The sequence below is a fragment of the Clarias gariepinus genome, chromosome 7 (assembly GCF_024256425.1).
Source record: "Clarias gariepinus isolate MV-2021 ecotype Netherlands chromosome 7, CGAR_prim_01v2, whole genome shotgun sequence".
Lineage (NCBI taxonomy): Eukaryota > Metazoa > Chordata > Actinopteri > Siluriformes > Clariidae > Clarias > Clarias gariepinus.
Window position 1 is genome coordinate 19580985 of NC_071106.1, and position 22884 is coordinate 19603868.

General features: G+C 43.6%; 1 protein-coding gene across 1 annotated transcript; it reads left to right on the forward strand.

Annotated features, from left to right (window-relative positions):
• The first annotated feature begins 1217 nt into the window (after window positions 1–1217).
• Window positions 1218–22037, forward strand: tle3a (TLE family member 3, transcriptional corepressor a). Its single transcript, XM_053500062.1, has 21 exons — window positions 1218–2411; window positions 2936–3119; window positions 3739–3839; window positions 4043–4106; window positions 5323–5367; window positions 9700–9762; window positions 10251–10355; window positions 14196–14397; window positions 14646–14653; window positions 16904–17026; window positions 17143–17193; window positions 17323–17475; window positions 18047–18176; window positions 18454–18629; window positions 18901–18974; window positions 19219–19468; window positions 19843–20090; window positions 20184–20331; window positions 20421–20571; window positions 20868–20944; window positions 21382–22037. Exons 2-21 carry the CDS (start codon window positions 3096–3098, stop codon window positions 21487–21489), a joined length of 2301 nt encoding a protein of 766 aa, XP_053356037.1. The 5' UTR covers window positions 1218–2411; window positions 2936–3095; the 3' UTR covers window positions 21490–22037.
• The last annotated feature ends 847 nt before the right edge of the window (window positions 22038–22884 follow it).

Genomic DNA, 22884 nt, shown 5'->3' on the forward strand with positions numbered 1-22884 from the left:
GGGGTGGGAGGTTCACAGCGGCTGGGGTTTCCGTATAAATAAACAGTGAGTGAGGTCTGCATGGGCGGATGGGCTCTTGCCCTCTCCCCCACTCAGAGGTTAGGCCCAGCCTTTTGTTGCTCTAAATCCAAGCACTTTCTATTCAACCGACTCGGGGGGGGGGGGGGGGGGTTGCCTGGGAGAGATTAGGCTGCCAGTTCTAGTGAGCACACACACACACACACACACACACACGCACACACACAAAAACAGCTTCTTTCTCAGCCAAAGGAATGGCCCAGAAAAACACCTCCTCATTTTTTTTAACAAGAATGGACAGAATCAAGAGTCTCAGTCCCAAGCCGGGTGCAAAAACCTGTCGTGTGAATGAGTGTCTGACACCGTCGGTTTGCTACCAAAACCATGGAAACCTTCAGTTCTACAGCCATCACATCAACCAGCCATAAGCACTCCCACAATTGGCACAAGCGTCAGGTTTTTTCATGGTGCATTGCAAATTCTCCAAATATACAAGGCCACCTTATTCTGCATGCTGGTGTTGCATAATCATGTGCTAGAATGACAGTAAACATGGTTCATGACATTTGTATTATTATTAGTAGCAAATAATCAGAAATCCCTGCTGTAGCTCAAAGTAGTAGTTAATGTGTAATTGGGAATCGATATTACATATCTATTACACAAAACCACACGTTTATTATATTGCAAATAATATAGTTTTAGATTCGTTTTAGAATAATACCAATTGACAGAAACGCGTAAAGAAGTGTTATTGATTAATGGATAAAAAAACAATCATATTAATATTATTGAAAGAAATCCCTCCGTTAAGTGTTTGCATGCTGCTTTGTTCCTTTGTTTTATGTAAGGCTCTCATTACCACGTGGTAGTAACAGATTGTTTGAACTGGAAAGAAAAGCCATTCGAAGCTAATTAAGCAGCCATTCCAGGCACTATTCACGAGCAGAAGACCGAGAAGCACAGGCATTTGTCAGCGCTTGACCCCGCGTGGTATTGATTGACAACAAACCTTCCTGAATGACAGTCTTAACCTTCGCTGTCCAATCAGAATCCAGAGCATCGGTGAGCTGCGCCGTCATTGGCTGAGAAGGTGTAAAGCCGCAGACCAAGCCCACGTGGGTGAAACGAAGCAGCCAACCCGGGATAGGCTGTTACTGCACGGCTCAGACATGGCCGACGTTCACGGGGATCAGACCCAAACAATCTTATTTCCAACTTCAGCTATCCGTCTATCGACATAATGGGTCATATTCTCACCGTTATACGCACTTTAAAGGCTTCGGGGAAAAAAGAGCGTCACGCCAAGGACTGCACGAATCCAGCAATCAGTCTACGAGGCACTCTCAGTTTGAGCCTCACTGACTGTATTCGGAGGATTTATATAATTTATAGTCATCGTCACCAAATCAGGGCAGCATCAAGCTGCGCAGTGTGTTTTCTATTGAATAGTAAGACGTACAACAGCTTAATATGTAAAGATATTTTTTGTCTCAGGTGACTTGAGGTTTTAAAGGCTGTTGTTGCTTTTATTTGAATAACTTTTTTTTTTTTTTTTTATAATAGGAGAAATACAGTGTAATACAACCAAACAATGTCCTAATATCAGTTTATTTTTAAACTAATAAGTGTGTAACTAGATAGAAGCAGAAAACATTGTTTCCTCGATGACAATCAATTTAATTACTTTATGGATTCCAGTAAAAGGTCGTTCACATAAAGAGATAATCAGTAGCAGAAATACCTCGAAATGTTTAGCGATTGCGAGCTACCTGTTCTGATCTAAAATGGCGAGGATGACGTCACCCAACGACCCGACGCTCCCACGTGGGGACACCACGCTGCGATTGGACGGACCGCCTCGACTCCGTGTCCGGGTCTCTGATTGGCTCAAGAGAGGCGCTTTCGCGGCAGTTCAGCCCTCGTGTCAGTAGTCTGTCTGTGTGTGACACAGGGCAACGGCGCTGGACGGAGAGGAAACCCGAGAGCGGACTACAGCGTTACTCTTCCAAGCCTTCCTAAAGCTCTTCAGAAATCGGAAGTACATTTTGGCACGATTTTCTTTTCGGAGGATTACGCGACCGGTCGACTGACTGAGTGGCGGAGTTTTGCGCGGTGAAGTGAGTGAATCTTTGAGCCCGGGCTCAGGACCTGCAGCAGCAGGAGAAGAGCTTGTCTTCAGTCGCCTTGGAGAAAGAGGGGGGGAGAGAGAGAAAGAGAGAGATGGTTTATGTCCGACTTTGGTACTGAGACATGAACATTTCTGACGCTTGGACGGCGAAAAAGCGACAGAGTCTCGCTGTGTGTTCTCAGGACAGCTGTTCCGCGCTATAAAGCGGCTCCTGCTGCTGTTTGGACGCTCGGAGACGCGGAGGCAGGTACGCGGCTAGCAGGTTAGCATAGCCACAATATATTGTTCTTCCACAAATGAGAATTCGGGAACGCTATATATAAAAAAAAAAACCCGGCGCGGTTGATTAGTTAAGCTGTACATCTGTGTTTACATGATTAGGACTTAACTATACTTGGCTGAACCTGTTTTCTGATGTGTATTTTGGAAAAAAATGAAGGTGTGGGCGCGTAAAGGCTAAACAAAGAAAGAAAAAAAGCCCTAACCAGCTCGTCTGGTCAGTGTTTTATGTGTGATAAGGTCAGTTTCACATGTCCGCTTCGGGTTACTCTGACCCGACAGCTTGGTGTGAATAGTTTGGACAGATTGTTGAGCGACGCCGTTAAACGCCGTTGTTGCGCTCAGCAGCCTTTGTTACTCTGACGAGGAATTAAAAACTAAATTGTCCCTCGTGCGCGTGTCACATCCTCCAGCAGCAGCTCGAGCACTGAAACGTGAGCGGAGGAAACCTGTGTGAGGCTAACCCTATGTTTTCCACGCTTGTGTTTTTATTGTCTGCCCAAAAAGGTGAAAGGGTTCGAAGCAGATCTGAGAGAAGGGGAGTGTGTCGGTCGGTCGGGGTGTGTGAGTTTACCCCCCGCAGCTCTGGCCGATGTGCTGAATTACACTGGCTCATCTCCATCCAGCAAAGCGGCGAGGCTCCGACAAATAAAGGATACATTTCAGGATGTATCCGCAGGGCCGGCATCCGGTAAGTCCACATCTTGAACTGATATGAGCCGTAATTTGCTGCATCTGCATCGATTTAGCCTTTTTTCCCTTCTTCTGCTGTACACAGCTCCTCCACTTCTCCTGCTAAAGTGTGTGTTTATGCTCTAAACGAAAGTCCGAGTGGAAATATTCCAGGAAATGTGCACTGAACCCAATTAAAAAACGTACTTAATCTTGTAGGGAATTAAGAATGTAGTATATAGAATTAAAATAAAAAATATTTTCTGAAATACAATTTGCTGATGAAGAAAAAGTAGGGAAAATTTTTTGATTTATTAAAGTCCAGCAAAATGATTACAAAACTGTTTTTTTGTTTGTTTAGTTATGTTTAATTGTTTTATTACTTTCTATTTGCTTTGTTTGTTTGTTTCTTGACCCCACTCCCATACACACACACACACACTGCCTGGGTTTTATGCGAGCCATTAAATCACCTAGATGTTACTATAGGAAAGTTGTCTCCCCCCCCCCCCCCCCGGTTCACGGGGCCTGAAATATTCGAGGTGCTTCCGGCGGGTGCTGAATGCGTTCGCTGGAAAACAAATTTCGCTTCTCTGGGGATGTAATTGAGTTTGATTGATGTGATGGTTGTCTTTCAGGCGCCCCACCAGCCTGGTCAGCCAGGCTTCAAATTCACCGTGGCAGAATCATGCGACAGAATCAAGGATGAATTTCAGTTCCTGCAAGCTCAGTATCACAGGTAATGTTCTAAAGATTCTGAGATGGTCACATAATGTTTTGCGCCAGAGTAGGTCGATGTCTGTCTGTTCCACCAGTGCTGCATGCATTGGTCGTTTAGCCAAAAAGAAAATGTCATCAGTGCTTTCAAAGAGAGATGCGAGTGCAACTGCATGTTAAAGGAGGATTAAATGGCAGTGTCTAAATGCCTGTGTGTTATTTCAGTCTTAAGGTGGAGTATGACAAATTGGCCAATGAGAAGACAGAGATGCAGCGCCACTATGTCATGGTAAGATTTATAATTTATGCAAATAAAATATGATATACAAACTTAATCTGCAAATATGCTCTTGTTTAAAGAGAGTATGAGGGGTAGTGTGCTTGGTTTATATACCTGCATTGTTATTAAGTGTGTATGTGGCTGAGAATCCTCTCCCAGTGCCTTTAGCTTTATTAAAGGGCCCTGAGTGACTATTCTGAGCCCTAGGCTTCTTTATACGCTGCCCCTTAGCCACAGGGGTCAATGACCATAGCATTGTCCCCTTTCTTCCTCTGCCTCTCTCCTCCTTTCTGTATTCCACCCTCCCTCACTCCCCCTTCTTTCTCTCTCTATTGCTCCCTCTCTTCCCCTCTGTGTGGGGATCTGATTATTCTCCAAGGAGACGCTGCTCTCGGACAAATGCATGGCTGTAAATTAGGTGAGGGGTGATGGAGTAGGGCCAGGGGCGTCTGTGGGAAAATACTCGATTGCGGCGGAAAACTTACAGTCTGCTGATAATGAGATTTACCACACAAACAAGGAGCTTGCCTGAAAAATCGCTGTTAATCTTAAGTGCAAGCTTAATCATTTACATGTCTAAAAAGAAGCAGATTTGACTGTAAGTGTTTGGAGATCAGAAAATTCGCCCCGCCCCAGGTTTTATGATTAGCAGAGGAACAAACAAAGGCTTGACATGATGTAATTCTACAAGGTCAAACCATGGAAGTGTATTCTCTTATCTTGGGTAAACACGCAAAGGATGACTTTAACCAATACCTGGAGACGCAAGTTAAACATTCCGTTCGCATTAAGAAGCTTGTCAGACTGATAGGAGGAGGAAAGGTTAGGTAAACACCAGGAGGAGTCCTCCATGCTGACGGTGCTGATAGAAAAAGCTGCAAGCAGAAAATCCTTTACAAAAGAACAATCCAGGGTCAGAGATACTGTTGTAGTGAAATCAGTATCAATTATGCTGGATTTTTATTAATTGGATTCGTTTGGATGTGTCTTGTCCCGACTTGACTTAAAGAAGCGAAAGGGCCAGATTTAAAATACCAATGTGAAAGGGTTTGAAGTGCTCATCAAAAGCTCCCTCTTTCTCTTACCCCTTCATCTTTTGCAAAAAAAAAAAAAAAAAAAAACAGGCACCTCTCTGATGTGCAGTGAGAATATTTGATGATGTTCATATATGCTGAGTGGAAAGAAAAAAAGAATATATTTTTCTGTTTTTCCTTTTCTTCCCCAGTACTACGAGATGTCCTATGGGCTGAACATTGAAATGCACAAACAGGTATGTGAGCCTTTGATCCTTTCCTGTCTTTACACACACTGTCTCTGGATCTAGTATTCTAGAAAGGGGATTGGTGGTGTGTGTGTGTGTGTGCATGCGCACAATCAGTGTTTCTCAGTGTCTCTTCACTTTTCCTACCTGTGCAAAGTTAACAGCGCCTGCCTGCATGGACAGTTTCAATGAGATTAAAGCTAAGCATTTGGCGTGAAGCCCTCTTCTGTCTTAATGACTAAAGCGAGACGAGGCAGTTCAGGTCCCATTATGTCAGCAGGTTTAAAAAAATTGTCTGAAATAAAACATGGCAAAAAATAGCTTCTGTCATAAATTCAGCTCTTCTAGTCAATTCCTTTAAAAAGCATACATTTCACAGTACAACCTGCTCATACTCTTGGAATCTTTTCTTTGTTTGCTTTGTCCTAGTGACATTTTCCCAAGGATTATCCCAGGAAATATTTGTTAACGCGAGCATGTCTTTGCATTGTTTTTATTTATCGCATGACTCCATGTTCTAGGTAATAATGCAACAGCAGGATTCTCTTTATGCGGTTGGTTCATCACAGAGGAATGGCGCTAGTTTAGTCTGCTCTCCCCCTTACACTCCCTGCACCTCCTGAAGGTTAATAGCATCAGGGAGGAGCAGCAGAGCAGGCGATCCATCAGTGTCCTCCGTGCGTGTCAGTGTGCTGGGCCGTTCATCAGGTCCCACACTCTTCTGATTGCTCCTGTCAGCCACTTATCTCCCAACCAGAAGCGGGTTGCGAGAGAGAGAACGTGAAGGGGGGAGGGATGGGTGGGGGGGTAATATGTGGAGGCATCGAGGCGAGCAAGTGGGAGGGCCAGTCCTGTGTAAACAGGTTAATCGACTGATCCATTTTAGTGCTTTGACTTTTATCAGCCGCTGCCACAGAGCCCATGTAGGCACTTGAATAATTCATCCAGCCCTGGTTTAAACCTGCGAGAGAGGTGTGTGTTGAAGAGCAAATGTGCACACCTCCTCCCACTCCTCCACATTAACCCCAGCGCAGGAGCACAAGGCAGACAAGGAGCGGTTAACCGCCAGAGGTGGCTCGGATTACTCGGTCCACACCACCATATCCTCCAGACTTAAGGATTTATTTCCACCGACAGACAAATCCGAGACTCTGCATCTGGAGACGTTCCCCAACCCTACGCCTTCATCCCGCTTGTGTTTTTGTGTTTTAAATAGACAGGACGGAATGCAGGTTTTTAGATGGCGTTTACTCAATGTCTAATATCTGTAGACAGCTGTAACGGCAAGCGGAAACAGCGCTCTGATGGCTGCATTACCCTGTCAATGAGCTGCCACGATGGGTTATTATTATTATAAGACGATCCAGGTTTCTCATCTGTTGTGACTGGCGTAGTGAAAATCCCCCTGCCTCTGTGGCCAGGTGGTTGCTTTCTGTGAGTAGAGCCCTGGATTGAGCTGATCTGCCCTGGGTTGACACTGGGACTCTGATCAATGATTTATACAGGGGGGACTCTAGTAAGTGTTTGCTAACTGCTGGATGGCTCGTCTTAGCGCGAACCAAAGCAAATAGACTCGTTGTATGAGGTGAACACACACAGCCCCTGTTAAAAGAAAACACAAGGTGCCTATAAGTGAGGGCTAGGATCCCAGAGCCAACTCCACCCCTCATTTTCTCACTAAAGAGTCTGTGGTCAGGTAACTGCATGCACCCATACTCTGTGAATCAGCTATTTGTCATGGTTTGTTTTAGAAGGCACGCAAGCACATGTTCAGGTTTTATTCTTTTCGACCGCAGGTTTCAAGACTTTTCCTTCAGCAGATAACCACAAATTCTTTGCTAATTTTCCACACTCACAGCACCGCTATTGTGTGTGAGATCACTAGTTCCGTGTTGCATGAAGCGAGTGGTAGTTCTTCATTACCGTGTCAGAGGACCATCCTACTCTCTATTGAAAATTGGAGCCCTATCAGCCTAGCTGGGTCAAGTATTATTTGTGATGGGGAGCAGAATGCTGCGAGCACCAGTTGTTTTTCCTCCATATTCAATGCTCATCAGTGTCTCGCTCTGTTCCGCCCGCGACTGATAGCAACAGACAAATAGCTTTCAGCACGCCATTGACAGGCTGGCCCTAGAGTGCTCTTGAAGGGGTGCTAGACAGGTCCGAGTACCTGTAATTGTGTAGCAGAGCATGAAGCTCGCTGTTCAAGAGCTGGGCTTTCATCTGCTTAAAGTGACATCCTATTTTTACCCACAGCCAAAGCGAACACCCTTTTCCACTGCCCTCTCTGTGTGCAGGCTACATTTCAGTGGAAGCAAAGCATGTGTTATGGCTTAGAGATACACATTTGTGGCGCTCAAGATAGTGAGAAATTTTTTTTTGCCATGGAGTGCGAAGGTTTACATTGACTGACAGATAAGTCAACCCTTGACCCCACTCAGCCAGCTGTCAGCATTGTGGTAAGCTCTTAAGGAATGTGCTTGATATTGTTTAGGCCTCTCAGCAAATCCTGTCAAATGTTTGCCCTCGACAGGTTTATCTTGGCAAGTGAGGATTACACATTCGGCTGGTTCCTCTACTTTTTGTTTACACATTTGCCTTTTTTTCCTTCCTCCTTTCTTTGTGAATGATCAGACCCAAGTGCACTCCCGTTAGTTTAGTAAAAAGGAAACGTGGAAACGTGATGCAGCAAATTTACAAGGGTGATTTTTATTGCATGTATAACAGGCTGACAAAACAAGTTGGATTTGAGAGCAGAGAGCATACTGAAAGCAACATGTTTTTGCCGTGTCCTCTTATCCACTTTCATGTCCATACTCTGCAACCGCTTTGATGTGGAATACTCTCCGCCTAAGATTACTGTCAATACATCTTCCATTTCCAGCTGCCTGCTTGCTTGGTCCAGGCTGTACACTGACTGCCTGGCCTGAAATGAATATGGCCACATCATACTGGAGGAGAGGGCAGGGAAACTTTTATCCATCATCTCATATATTGTGTTTGGCCACCCTGGTCACTTGGCATTTTTCAGCAATATGTTATAAATAATTTCCTGGTCAGCGCAGCACTGCATGTTTACAATTGAATGAGAAAAATGAAAAATAAGGCAGAAGAGCAATGTGATGTTTGTGCATGGCTCTGGCCCTGGGCTGAACTGAGGCTCATAAATTCTGTAGATGATGCATCTGTAGCCAGGCACATTCTCTTTTCCTCCCTCATTACAACCTTTTTTTTTTCTTCCCCTCATGTCAGAGTCTGAGCGAGACATGTTATGTGAGTTGTGAGACAGCAAAGATATTGGTTATGCAGAGAATATATGGATTTCCGGCTACAGAATTTGAGTGCTGGTCTGGAATAGACGCTTTAGGAGGATATATGGAGAGATGAGGCCAATCGTCTTCCTTCTGTTATCCCTTCCCGCAGCAGCCCCCACTACCGCCATTTCCCCCTCTCTTTATCCACCTTTCGTGCACGGTGCTCATCTGATCGACAGGCCGAAAATTCAATTTAATGACCTGCCCGCGTGCCTGTAATATGATTTTACAGGCTGTTACGGTCAAGCCGAGGTAGCATTTGCATAATGATTGGGGCGCACTAGGAGACGGGGGCGCTCGGCCGCAGTTGCCATGGCAACGATGGCCAGGCTGGTGGAGAGAGAATGGAGGTCGGGTGTGTATAGCTGAGGAGGGTGCTGAGAAAATGAAGAAGGAGGGTAGTGGGGGGTGGATTGGGCCCAGAATACTGACAGAATTGGCTCTAATCCAGTGTCTCTCATTACCGACTGCCTCAGACGTTTCCATCCTCAGCCAAAAGCTTCATCTTAATTCCCAACATCAACAAGTGGCTTTTCAGTATGTAGCCAAGTCTAGTCTAGGCTTAACTTGAAGCATTTCCTTATCGCCCTCTCAAATACAATCGCATCTCAAGCACTCGTCATCTGTGAATGACTTCCGGGTTGCAGTACATGTATCTGACATAGCATAGCAAGTCACAGGGAAGTCCTCATCAGCAGCACACTGTATTACCAAGCCGGCAGCGGGTGAAGTGTAATGGTGCTCTTAACGTGGCTTTGGCTTCCGTGCGGTTTGGAGTGTACACTCATCGCAGCTGTGCTCCCTCTCCCCTGGGCCCTCCTAATGCTTTAAATATTTCACATGTCAATATCACGCTGTTTGGAGTGTGCCGAGTCAAGCGCTGCTGATTGCCATGGTAATTGACTTAATCGTTGTAAACACTAAAAGGGGTTGAGTCAAGCTTTTTTTTTTTTTTCTTTAACAGTGTTGTACTTTCCAGTGCTGGTCCATTGCCTCATCAGTTTCTGTTTCTCTCCCTCTCTTTCAGACTGAGATTGCTAAAAGGCTTAACGCAATTCTGGTTCAGATCATGCCCTTTCTGTCACAAGAGGTAAGTTTTATGCTGTTTATTATGACTTGTCAGATCAGAAGTATTAGTGCTTAGCACACATTTATGTTCTTGATGTGTTTAGTTATGTAGCGATTTGAAAGCAATTAAGAAGTTTATCTGCTCATGTTTACGTATAAAAAGCGTCTGTATTTATATGTTACATAATAGTGGATGATGGATCGAATTTAAACCCAGGACGCCTTGCACTCATTAGTTTACCAAAACGAATATGATGATTTTAAACAAAGATCTATGACTCTAGCCATACTGCACCACTAGTTTGCATTCATTCTTAACTGCGGCTTTATCTGCTTTTTTTACTTTGCATATAATTATCCAGTGCCTTATTATACAAGGCACACGTCCACTTGTTTTGCATTGAAGAGCATTTGAATATAGCATGCATTACGAAAATGTTTTCACATGCGCCGTGTGAAGCCTTTTGGGTCTGTCTGACTTTTGTGTGTGTGTATTTGTGTGTGTTGCAGCACCAACAGCAGGTTGCACAGGCTGTTGAACGTGCCAAGCAAGTGACAATGACCGAGCTGAATGCCATCATCGGGGTACGTGGACTTCCCAATCTGCCTCTGACTGTGTGTATATCCCTTTAATTCTTTTTTTTATTTATTCGTATTAAGGGGGCACAGCTGCAGTGTAATCTATCCTCAAATTGACTGTAATTCATTATAATTGAGTATTTTTAACAGATAATTTGAACTCGTGAATTTGATTATACACAGTTTTGCCCCTTACATGAATTCTGTTTTAAAATGTATTTTTATGAAATTATTGTAATAATATGATTGTTTTTAACACAGTTAAATAGCAGTTGAGGTGGCTGTATGTGTTTGTGTGCGTGCCTGTGTGTCTTTTTTACTAAACGCGAATAAGCTGCCTATTGGAAGCTTCTTCTATAAACGACATGCTTTTAATTGGATCACATTTTCCCGGAAAGGCTCATCACTTAGAGCTGACCTGGATGGCTCTGACAGATAAGAGATGCAGATACTTTAATGATGTCGATTATAGATAACTCGCTTGCTCTCTCTCTCTCGCTCGCTCAACAGTCATCGCATCAGAACCTTTAGTACACCCCTTTACCTTTAGAAGTCCCTTCATGTCTGCCCACTGCAGTTCAGCACCACTTTCTTTCCCATCCGCTGCAGATTGATCACCCTTATAGGATTTGGATAAGTGTGAAGGTGAACAGATCCAGTCCCATAGCCTCAGAGCTGGCCTGGCTGTGCTGTGATTACAGCAGCTGAATTCATATTGACTGGTCCCTTTCACCAGCGTGATCCCAGTGCTGCTGTGAGATAGAGGACGAAAAGGGACAGCTGTTTAGTTTGATCTCGCAATTCAATTAGGAACTAAACACAGACACACAACTACCCCCCCTTCCCCCCCATTCTTGGATAATGACTTCCTGGAATCTAGGGCGGAATGAAGCAGGCATGTGGCCGCTCTTAAATGCCAGACTATCTACTGGGAAGGGCCCATTTGATAGCTTTGATGCCGCGCTGCACCAGACCTGCTTTATTGCTTAATGACTGTTAGAATGAGAGAATCTGAAAGTATTGGTCGGAATTCTACTGGGGAGGTCTGATATTTTTTATTTATTTTTTTTTTTTTGAGCTGCGAATAAGATTTGGTTATTTTTGTTTTTTATAAGTGGGTCACCTTTCCTTCCTTTGAGAATGGATGAAAAACGGCGACATTTACGTTTCTGACATTTGATGGTTCTTGCTTTTATATCCATTTTATATATTTTCTCTTTTGTGCATTTTTTTTTTTTAATATCCTCTGGCAATAAAGTGTTCAGTTGTCTGGGGCTACGTGTATAATGGAAAAGGCCTATATATACTTTTTTTGAGGAGAAAGACCAGGACAGCATTTGTAATTTCCACAGCGCTCAGTATGTGCAAGTGCATGGGTGCGCATAGATGCCAGTGTCCTCATAAATACTTTAAGGCCAAGGTGAGATGAGAGTGGCGTGCTTCTTCACGCACATGCATTGGCACAGCTGCTAACATGTGTTATTGATGGGCCCCTGAGCAAGTAATAGGATGCATCTAGGACAGCCTTTTTTCTGCATGTTTCTGCAAGATGGCTTCTCCTGGCAGCTCAGCATTTCTGCCCTCATCACTTAGCACACGACTGCATTTGGTGCTGTATATTTAGAAAACATTTTCACACCCTATTTCCCGCCTGTGGTTACGAGTGGCCGTATTTAGTTATCGCTGTGCGTAGAATACGCTGAAGCATACTGTGTCTGTGCATTAGGCTGGAGTAGATGAAAATGGTGTTTCAGAGCATTACAGATACAGACTTGCACATGCTCACAGCTCTGTTACTGCCACAGAACTACTTTCAACATATCCGTTTAGACCTCTCATAGGAGCATTATTAAGATGGCCTTCACTTGTGGTGATGGTCCAATTAGGGGTGTGCGTTCAGGAGGGAGAGAGGTCTGTTGTAGAGAGTTCAAGGTTGCATGTTGCATGGGTACTGTGCTAAACAGTTTAGTTTATTCCACCTGAGGACAAGGGAAGTTGGGCGTCTAATTTGGCCAGTAGGGTTTTCTACTGCCCAGCCATATTATTATTATTTATTTATTTATTTATTTATTTATTTTTCCATCTGGTGGCCAGCCAGTGTCTGGCAGCAGCACTTCACAGTTGGGGAGGAGATTAATGCCAGCAGAAGAGGTCTTTATCTACGAATATTAAATTAGAGGAGGCATTTTATTTCTTTTTCTTGTCTTCATAGCTGGGCTCTAATGAGTGTTCTCAATGATTGTCCATGCATATTACACATCAGTGGCTCATTAGCCAGAATGAGCAGGGAAGGGCCTCCCCCGTGAATCAACTGCCTTTTTAATTTCCCTCGTGGTCAATCATCTTCTCTAGCGTACGCACACGAGCGCGCACACACACACACACACTTCCCTTCCATAATCACATGCACTTTCTTCCACGGATCCAACCTTGCAGCCTTATGATAAACACGTGATTACTCGTTCGCATTGATTTTCTTCCTTATGTCCACCCACTCGCTGGTTCACATGAGGCCTGTCTCATAACTGAATTGGGCAAGGAGGGGGGCGGGGGGCAAGGTTGCATCCCAAATCCCAGGTGGCACTTCTCTATATACCATTCTCTTCCCTGCCATTCTCCAAGGCCTTCACAGCAATATACAGCCAGCTGTGCAAATAATCGGCAAAGCTGTTAGCAATTATAGTCACCCCTGAATAAGAGCCCGTGATGGACATCTTAATAATGATTTGTCCTCTGGAAAGGGCAAGCTTTCGGAGCATTCCAGGCTTCTAAATAAGCCTTTAGTATTGATATTTACTCTTGGCATGGCATTAACGACCTGCTAATAATTCTGAAAGGTTGTACCTCTATGATCGTCATACATGGCCAATAATATCTAACCTTTTCACTTCAGAAGAAAATGTGCACACTCAAGATTTCAGCGAGAATGGCCATAAATGGCAGCTGATTGAGTTGTGGTTTGTATAGAGGGAGTGGCGGGTACATGCCATCACAGCAGCTAAATTATTCAGCCCTCCAGAACATAGTAATAAATTGTGAAGTGTGTGTGCATGTGTTTTCTTTTTACTGGTGCCTGTACTAAGTATTATTTAAGCTTGCTTTAAACGGCACACTTCCCATGCTGAGAGGCTTTTAACTCCCGTTTGCTTGCCCCGAGCCCTTAAAATATTAATGGGAATATTGAAGGCTTGAGCTCTTGCCAGCACGAGTCTGGTTGTTGTCCACATTAACCATACATACACACACACACGCACGCACGCTTAGCTTCTGCTGCTATTAAAGTTGCTTTAAAGTTTTCATGAGTGACTCATAGTTTGTGAATTAACCATACCCAAATGTGTGTGTGTGTGTGTTTGTGTGTTCAGCTTTTTGGAAGCAGGTGCTAAATCCCCTGAGAACACACTTTCAATGCTTGTTTTTATAACAGTATGTTGAACAGTGCTTGCCTGTACTGTATATGGGTGTGTGCAACTTCATTCCTGTTGACTTGACCATTTTATTTCAGGATGTTTTCCATCATGGACACTCATTTAGACAGACATGTTAAAACCTGTCTTGCATCACTGACTTCCAGTTTTCTTTGTTTTTTGAGCTTTCTCACCCAGCCATGATTAACTTGTCTTTCTGGTTTCCTAAATTTTATGCTAAAGTCTTTTTTCCTCCTCCCTCACACAGCTGTTTCCCAACAAATATTGAAATGTGTAGACTGTCCTGACAGTAAACCTTTTAAACATTAATGTATGTGTAATGGTCTCCTGGACCCATACTATGGTCTCCCACAGTGTACTCTTCTGGACTGGGCTCCTACTGGTTGTATGTGTCTCGTTGTGTTGGTGTGTTTTCTCTCTGGCCCACTCGTAGTGTGTTTTTCCGCAGCAGCAGCAGCTCCAGGCTCAGCACCTCTCTCATGCTGCCCATGGCCCTGTGGCTCTGCCCCCACACCCCTCAGGCCTGCAGCCCCCGGGCATTCCCCCTGTCACAGGAACCGGCTCTGGCCTGCTGGCACTAGGTGCACTGGGCAGCCAGCCACACCTGCCTGTAAAGGATGAAAAGAACCACCATGACCTGGAGCACAGAGGTGAGAAGATGTCTTCTCTCTTATTCTAGAGAAACTAACGCTTCAGAAAGTGGAAGCTATTAGAATATTCCATTTTATGCTGCTCTCGATTGATCCAAGTCTTGGTGTCTCAATTGAGGATGAATTTGTCTAGGTGATGAAACCCTCGCTTGTTTGCAGAATCTCACTGACTTTTGTTGTTTCTCTTTTCTGTGGCTGGCCAATTTTCATGTCTATTTCTCTTTTCCGACTGGATCCGCTGACTGCAGAGAGCACGGTGAGTGCCCAGTTTCCCATTGGCTAATGTGTTGGCATTTGTATCTCTCTCGCCTTTTCCCCCTTTTTCTTTTTTTCTTCCCCCTCTCGCATATCCTCTGTTCACTCGCCCACTCTTACTTGCACTCATTCTGTCTCTCTTTGTCTCTCTTTTTTCCCGCATGAAAGAGCTTTTTAACCTGTTTCACGCCTAAGAAATTTTCCATTAATGTAAATGTCAAGCAAGGCTTCTTTTGCCTGAAACCCTCACAAGTTGCACTGCGTACAGTAATCTGCTTTCATTAAAGTGACTAATGGGGAAACAAGGTTTTCTATGAAATATGTTGAGTTATCTGAGAATTTGCACATCAGCTTCTGTTTCAAACTCGAAGAAAGCCATTAGCCAACTACAGGGGACATGAGGATCAACTCTTAATTCTTGTGTCTGACAGCTTTTCAGGTTACACAATAGCCAGCAAATTCAAAGTAGATTCAACTAAGTGGTCGATAAACCTTAAATGATGTCATACTCTGATCGTGTCACAGTTGTTCCTTGTCGAATGACTCCAGCTCCACCATTTCACTTATTTTAGCTTTACAAAATAAGTTCTCTCATCTCTATGCAGATGGGAAATGACTCATATCACAGTGTACAGATTAGCGCTACTGCGTAATTGCATCACAATTAAAGATGACTTTAACTCCCCTTCCTTCTCGGCAGATTAATTTGATCCCCCTTGGTCTCCCCCTCCTTTTCTGGGATATCACGTCCCTTTTACTGCCCCCTTTTCCCGTGTTTTTTTTCTTCTTTTTTTTCCCTAGCTGATAAATATGCATGAACATAGGCGGTAGCATTGTTTTGCTGCCTCTCATCTCCTTTTAAAAGGCGTTTATTTGATGGGAGGTTTTAAATCTCTCTGATGGCCGATTGTGGCAGTGAGATTGGGTTTCTAACAGTCCCAGCCAGAGCTCAATAGGCGCAGTCATGTCTAAAGGAAGAGGAGCCCTTCTAGCATTTACGACCCTGAGCCAGTGTGTGCGTGCTTGTTATGCCCGTGTCTTGGGTCATCTGATAGCATAGTTGTGACTCTATTTAATGAGACACGCCAAGCATCTCTTTAAAAGGTCAGGCAACACACACACATGCACAAACACACACAAAACTGTGGGATCTCTGCCCAGTCTGCTACTTCATCTTACATCTCAGCTCAGTTTCTTTTTACACTTGCCATGAACTTGAAGGCATTCTTGCCCTCTTGTGCTGTGCATTCTATGTTGAATTAGGGGAAACCTAAGAGAAGCTCTCAGGGTGGATTATGTTGAGAAAATGCCTAGAGAGCACTGTTAAAGCCTTTATGCTTCCCTGGCACCTTCATCCTGATGCTCTTGCGTACATATAAAAATGAAGAAAAAAAATACTAATAAAATTATATAATATATTTTGGGAGAACAAATTCTGAATTCTCGTGGCCAGACAGTTGCGTGTGTGTATGGTGTCATCTTTTTGAGTGAGTCGACCTGAAAATGAAATGAGGAAGTGTGAGATCCAGTGAACAGAGGCTCACTGCTGGAGTGCAGCTGCCTGCATGTGACCTGCCTGCCTTTGCCCATTTGTGGCTGTGTACCCAGCCAACTACACAGGCTTGGAGTCAGAGCTCAGCATGCTACAGCAATCAATGGCCATTACATGGTCTCACACACATACACGCACACACCAACACAACACATCCAGTCTGGCCTGGCTGCTCTCAGATAAAGAGCCGTTGTTCAGCGCTAGTACTGCTCATGTCTTCCTGAAGCTGTTTGTTGTCTCTTTTAGGAAAGGGGGAGGGAGACTGTGAAAACAAGCCCCTCTCTTTGGTCTGCTTAACTGTGGCTGCTCTGTTGTGTAGCCAGCAAATTCTTGGGTGTTTAGTCTAGCGTAGGTTGTTAGATACGGCTTGGCTAGTTTCAGTGCATTGTGTTAAGCCTGTTTTGGGTTTTGTAGGCAGCCAATGGGAATGAATAGACCTCTTCTGGCTTTTTAAAGTGTATGGTTTTGAAGTGATATGAACTACTTTCCCCCCCCCCTTTTTTGTATTCTCCCCTTCATCTTTTTCATTTTTTTTTCAGAACCCACAGCTGTAAAGTTATATATAAGTTATATATATATTTAAGTTAAATATATATAACTTGTATAAAACAAATAAAAGTTGCTTTGCGTTCTATCATGGAGAGTGACAGTCTTTTTTTTTTTTTTTTTTTTTTCCTTTTCTTTTTTTCCCCAATTCAGAACAACTCCATTTCCCCCTCTGACAGTCTGCGTACTGCCAGCGAGAAGCATCGTGGTTCATCTGACTACAGCCTGGACTCCAAGAAACGAAAAATGGAAGAGAAGGACAATATGAGCAGATATGTGAGTCTGAAAAATACCATGTAAACTGTTTTAACCTTATAGAACATCAATTGTGTAATGGTAGATTAAGTTTATATAAGTTTATTCCTTTTGCGTTTTTATTTTGATTATACCAGGATAGTGATGGAGACAAAAGTGATGATCTTGTGGTTGACGTTTCTAATGAGGTAAGATTTTATTATATTCATATTTTTATTATATTCAATTTGTTAAATTCAAAACACACACATTTTCACTAAAACTTGTGTATGATCAAGCTGAGCTTCTTGCATTGTTTCCCTTTTATTTTTGTGTAGGACCCTGCTACACCCCGGGGCAGCCCTGCCCACTCACCACCAGAAAATGGTATTGACAAACCCCGTCCCCCCAAAAAGGATACCCCTAACAGTCCTGCTTCAGTGGCCTCATCTGGCAGCACGCCATCTTCCAAAACCAAGGAGCATGGCCATGTATGAAAACATTTTCACACTATTACACTCACTACTTAAGTCATCTTGTCATCACTTTTCATCTTTTGGGGCGATTTCCAGTAAAGTTTACCTGAGAGATATGGAACAACGACCTGAGCTTGCTGTCATGTCTCTTGCTTTTATATGGATTAGGAATGAATGCTTTTCAGCCTTGGCTTTAAATACATTAGTATTACTTAGGAAATGTCAGACATATAGTGTTTCTGTAGCAGGATCTGTCATGTCTTCCGTGCTCATAACTCAATGTGCTTAACCATTCTATGCTTTCTGCCCTGTCAGAAAGATTAAAGGATGAAAGCAAGGGAAAGGATAAAAATGGGCCTCATCTCCATTGTGCCAGTAATGGCTTTTAGGATAAATAGTGGAGTTTATAGCTTCACAGGAATTGGATGTTTGTCGGAATAGCACAAGATTATGTTGAATGGCCACTTAAACCTCTACTTATATTTTTCCTAACTTTTTTTAGACGATTTCTAAACTGTTTTTGTTTGTTGTTTTCCCCCCTTTATCTCTCTCTCTCATGTCTTTCTCCACTCACGCTCAAATGCAGAATGACAAATCCTCCACACCTGGTCTTAAATCCAACACTCCCACTCCACGGAATGATGCCCCGACCCCTGGCACCAGCACCACGCCAGGGTTGCGGCCCATCCTGGGTAAACCACCCATGGAAGCTCTGGGTAAGTACAGCCTGTATAATATCCCTCACTGAAGCATTATGGTGAAAAACAAAGTGTCATGCATTGTACATACTCTTTGTTGTACATCAGAAGAAGATTTAAGCCTTTCCACTTGAGCATTTTTTTATTCATGTATTTACTTTTTTATCTGAGAGCTTTTGTAGCTGTCTTTAGATAATTCTTATGCACCACTTGGTATAGTTTTATGCACATTTTTTCTCTTTCTGCCTATAACTAATGCTTACTTTTGGTTGGCTCTGTGCATCTGTTTCTTTAGCTGCTCCTGCCCTGCGCACTCCTCTTTCCATGGCTGGCTCTTACCCAGGTCCTTTTGCCATGATGGGCCACCATGAGATGAATGGCTCACTTACAAGCCCTGGGGTCTACGCTGGTCTACACATCTCTCCACAGATGAGTGCAGCTGCTGCTGCTGCATATGGTCGTCCATCCATTGTGAGTGTGTGTCTGTGTGTGTTTGTCCTTTCTTACACCTGAGCTCTATATTGTAATAGACATTACTTCAATTATTTTTCCTTTCTCATACCTGGGATTGAAAAAGCATGCTGATATAATGAGAATATCAAGCCTTTCATGTTTTGTTGACATGAAAAGGAATTCAATGCATATTTTCCTTTGCTTTTAACAATGTCTAGCACTGGCGATAAATTGCTCTATGATACTAAGTGTGAGGATCTAATGAGTTGTTTACTTGCATTTTTTTAAGGCTGGTTTTGATCATCCTCATATGAGAGCCCCAGGCCTCCCTGCCAGCCTCACGTCGATTTCAGGAGGAAAGCCGTGAGTTTCTTAGCATTAGTAACTCTCATCCAGACCCTTTTATTTCACTGTTCTGTTTGAGTTAATGTGTCTACTGCAGTCACAAACAGCACATTTTTTTGCAACTCTTATTAATTGAAATAACACATTTCAAACCATTTGGTCATTTGCTTTAATTTATTTAATTAGCCCAATTCAGGCAGTAGTCATCTCATGCTGTGGTCCACAGAATACATAAATAAGACACTTTTGGTTTCATTCTCAGAGCCTACTCATTCCATGTCAGTGCTGATGGGCAGATGCAGCCTGTGCCCTTCCCTCCTGATGCTCTGATGGGTCCTGGGATCCCACGCCATGCCCGCCAGATCAACACCCTAAGCCATGGCGAGGTGGTCTGTGCGGTCACCATCAGCAACCCTACACGTCATGTCTACACTGGAGGCAAAGGCTGTGTGAAGATCTGGGACATCAGCCAGCCTGGGAGCAAGAGTCCTGTTTCCCAGCTAGACTGTCTGGTGAGAGCTAAATTCAGTATTTACTGTTATCAGTGTAATTGCAGACATGCATCACTTAAACGTCCTGCCCACTGCACTGTCAAGGGGCATTTGATAGATCAGTGGATTTGTGGAGGTTAATTTTTGTAAATGAAATTTAACCCATATTTTTTCTAGCTCTTTGTCACAAAGCCAAATATCAAGACTATATTAATAATATCATTATTTTGTAGCATTCCTGTACTGTAGAAAGTTATAGAATCATGTAATGGTGTGTGTGGATTCAGTGTGGAACAGTTGCTCCACTATGCTACAGCTTGATTGATTGTACTTTGTCAAACGTCAGAGGTAGGTATCTTCGTTTTGGCTCACTACTCTGTTCTTCTTTGGAGCAGAACCGGGACAACTACATCCGTTCCTGCAAGCTGTTGCCTGACGGTCGTACGCTGATTGTGGGTGGCGAAGCAAGTACCCTGACCATCTGGGATTTGGCCTCACAGACGCCACGCATCAAGGCTGAGCTGACCTCATCAGCCCCGGCCTGCTACGCTCTGGCCATCAGCCCCGATGCTAAGGTCTGCTTCTCCTGTTGTAGTGATGGCAACATTGCTGTCTGGGACCTCCATAATCAGACGCTTGTCAGGTAAGTCTGTGAGAAGGTTGATAAGCGTGACTTGTGTTTCCGAAGTGTAATCGGCAGGGCCTCTGATCATCTGCTCCCTTATGGGTATTGTAGGCAGTTCCAGGGCCACACAGATGGCGCCAGCTGCATTGACATTTCTCATGATGGCACAAAACTGTGGACGGGTGGCCTGGACAACACTGTGCGTTCGTGGGACCTGAGAGAGGGACGGCAGCTGCAGCAACACGATTTCACTTCTCAGGTCAGGTTCTTTCCTGTTTCTTTTCTACCAAAACCAATCAAAAACTTGTCAGTGTTTTGAAACCATCTTGCTTTCCATTTCATGTACAGATTTTCTCGCTGGGCTACTGCCCAACGGGTGAGTGGCTGGCTGTGGGCATGGAGAGCAGCAATGTGGAGGTGCTTCACCACACCAAGCCGGACAAGTATCAGCTCCATCTGCATGAAAGCTGTGTGCTGTCCCTCAAATTCGCCTACTGTGGTAAGTCATCAAGCCATTTTAGGTTTGCCTTGCATATGTAAACTAGTACAGTGGAGGCAAAATAACTATATATACTTTATAACTAGTGGTATCTCAAAGATCACCTTAATTGCATGCTTTCCACTATTTTCTTTTTTGTTGTTTACACACAAACTGCATCTTCCGATTGAGCACAACCTTGACTGTCCTCTCCATTTAAGCTAGTGTTCAGTGTCTTTGCACATATCTCTATTTAGTTCTATCTTGCCTTGGCAGCACAAGCAGAGCTCTAATTACATTTGATTTCCCTTGACAAGGTAAATGGTTCGTGAGCACTGGGAAGGACAATCTGTTGAACGCGTGGAGGACTCCCTACGGCGCCAGCATATTCCAGGTACAGAGATCAATAAAGTCTGTCTGCAGGAAGCCCGCCCTGGAGGGCAGAGTGACCGCTAGCTGATGGACAATGCCTGCATCAGCGGAAATGGACCAGAGTGTGTCATTAGCGCCAGGGCCCTGACCACTTAGGCAGGATGTGGGCATGCACACGCAGCCACCATCCAGTAAATAACACTAAACCTTTAGTGCTCAAGGCTGGAGTTAGTGTAAGAGCTAATGCGGTGTGGTGGTGTGGCGAGAAGTGCTTATGTATACAACTCTTGGCTGTTTTTTTTTTGGTTTGGTCAGGGAAGATGTGGTGCCTGTGAGCTATAGCTTCATGCAGTTTTGCCATTGAATGTTATAAATGTTTTGACAGTTACTTCTCAACAAATTTACTCGGTTTATCCGTTAACATCCGCTTTTTGTTTCTCTTTCTCTCCCCTCTTCTAGTCAAAGGAATCCTCTTCAGTCTTGAGCTGTGACATCTCAGCAGATGACAAGTACATTGTTACCGGCTCTGGGGACAAGAAGGCAACAGTGTATGAGGTGATCTACTAGGAAGAGGTAACATGAGTGGAGCAGCTCAGCCCATACTGAAACGAAGAAACGGGAAACGGTGTGTCGAGAGAAGCCATGCTCCTTTTGTCCTTGCCAGATAAACAGTTCAGCGCCTGTCTACCTGATTCTCATCCATCATCATCCCTCTTCTTCATGGACTGTGTGACTAACAGCAGCCTGGACTAGTCTGATATGGACTGATTTAAATCAAGACTTGAACTGGTCTGGAGGGGACTGGGCAGCCTTTAGCCCATTCACTAATGCTTCTTACTTGCTCATTCCTTGCCCTCTACACTCAATGTGGGGCGTTTGGCACTAGAGAAGAGAATATCTTTGTTTTTCTTGTTGGATTTTTCTGTCTTTATTATTATTATTTTTTTTAAATAAGGTAAGATTGTTGCAGCATGAAGCGGCGCTTCGTTCTGAAACTTTATTCATGTAGAGGTTCTGTGAAAAGTGTACATAATGGAGTATTAAAAGGCCTTTTATAGATTTATATTTTGGTGTTCAGTTACACTCATGATGGTTCTTTCTCTCTCACCCTCTCCTTGATGCTTTGTTTTTTTCCGCTGGGGTTTGGAAATTAGATTAGGACATAATTTTTTTTCTAAGGATATTCTATCTCTTTTTGTTCCTGAGAAGTTAATTTTCTAGGCTGACCTTTTATGGAAATCTAATTTACCCCCCTCTCTTCTTCTGAAAAAAAAAATCAGTTAGATCATATTTCTGGGACTTTTTTTTGTAAGATACCCTGTGGACCTTTTTTTGTGTAGTCTAGCAGAAAGGGCAGCTCAGGAGGATGGACGCTCTAAAAAGTGACACTTCCTTTAAGTGGCCTCCTAGGAGACTGAGATGCCTCAGGAGGGGAGGGGCTTAACAGGGTAGCTGTAGAAAAGGCATGTGTGAGTTGACAGGAGGACACTTTCCCCTGATCTGTGACTTTCATTACATTGGTGTATTGACAGGGCACAGCATTTTGTCTTGTAATGGATGAATATGATTTGGATTAATTGGTTAATATTTACCCGTTGTCCCCTTTTTTGGATCGTTTTTTGGAATTTGTGTGCATATAGTGTCCCATATGCAGAAAGCACAGAATTAGTTTTTTGTCTGTAGCTGCACCAAACGAAGCATTATGTCCACGTTAGACATGCAGACATTAATCAGACAATTGGCCAACTTATTCATTGTACTACACTGTCTCCTGCCTTACAAAGAGTCAGTGCATTCAGTCATGTCTTAAAACACACACCAAAGTATGTAGCAAACTGTGTTGTCACTGAAGATATGTACAGTTGTTGATATTTCAATAAACTGTTTTTGTAAAAAAAAAAAAAAAAAAAAATCTATGTTCCAGATGCTATTTATTGTTTCACTGTATCTTACTAATGCTAT

What these genes read in the sequence shown, in the direction of transcription:
- tle3a (XM_053500062.1), top strand. Translation starts at nt 3,096, where the DNA reads ATGTATCCGCAGGGCCGGCATCCG. An exon ending in ATCCGCAGGGCCGGCATCCG is followed by an intron (nt 3,120 to 3,738) that starts GTAAGTCCACAT and finishes GTTGTCTTTCAG; the next exon opens with GCGCCCCACCAGCCTGGTCA. An exon ending in TGCAGCGCCACTATGTCATG is followed by an intron (nt 4,107 to 5,322) that starts GTAAGATTTATA and finishes TTTCTTCCCCAG; the next exon opens with TACTACGAGATGTCCTATGG.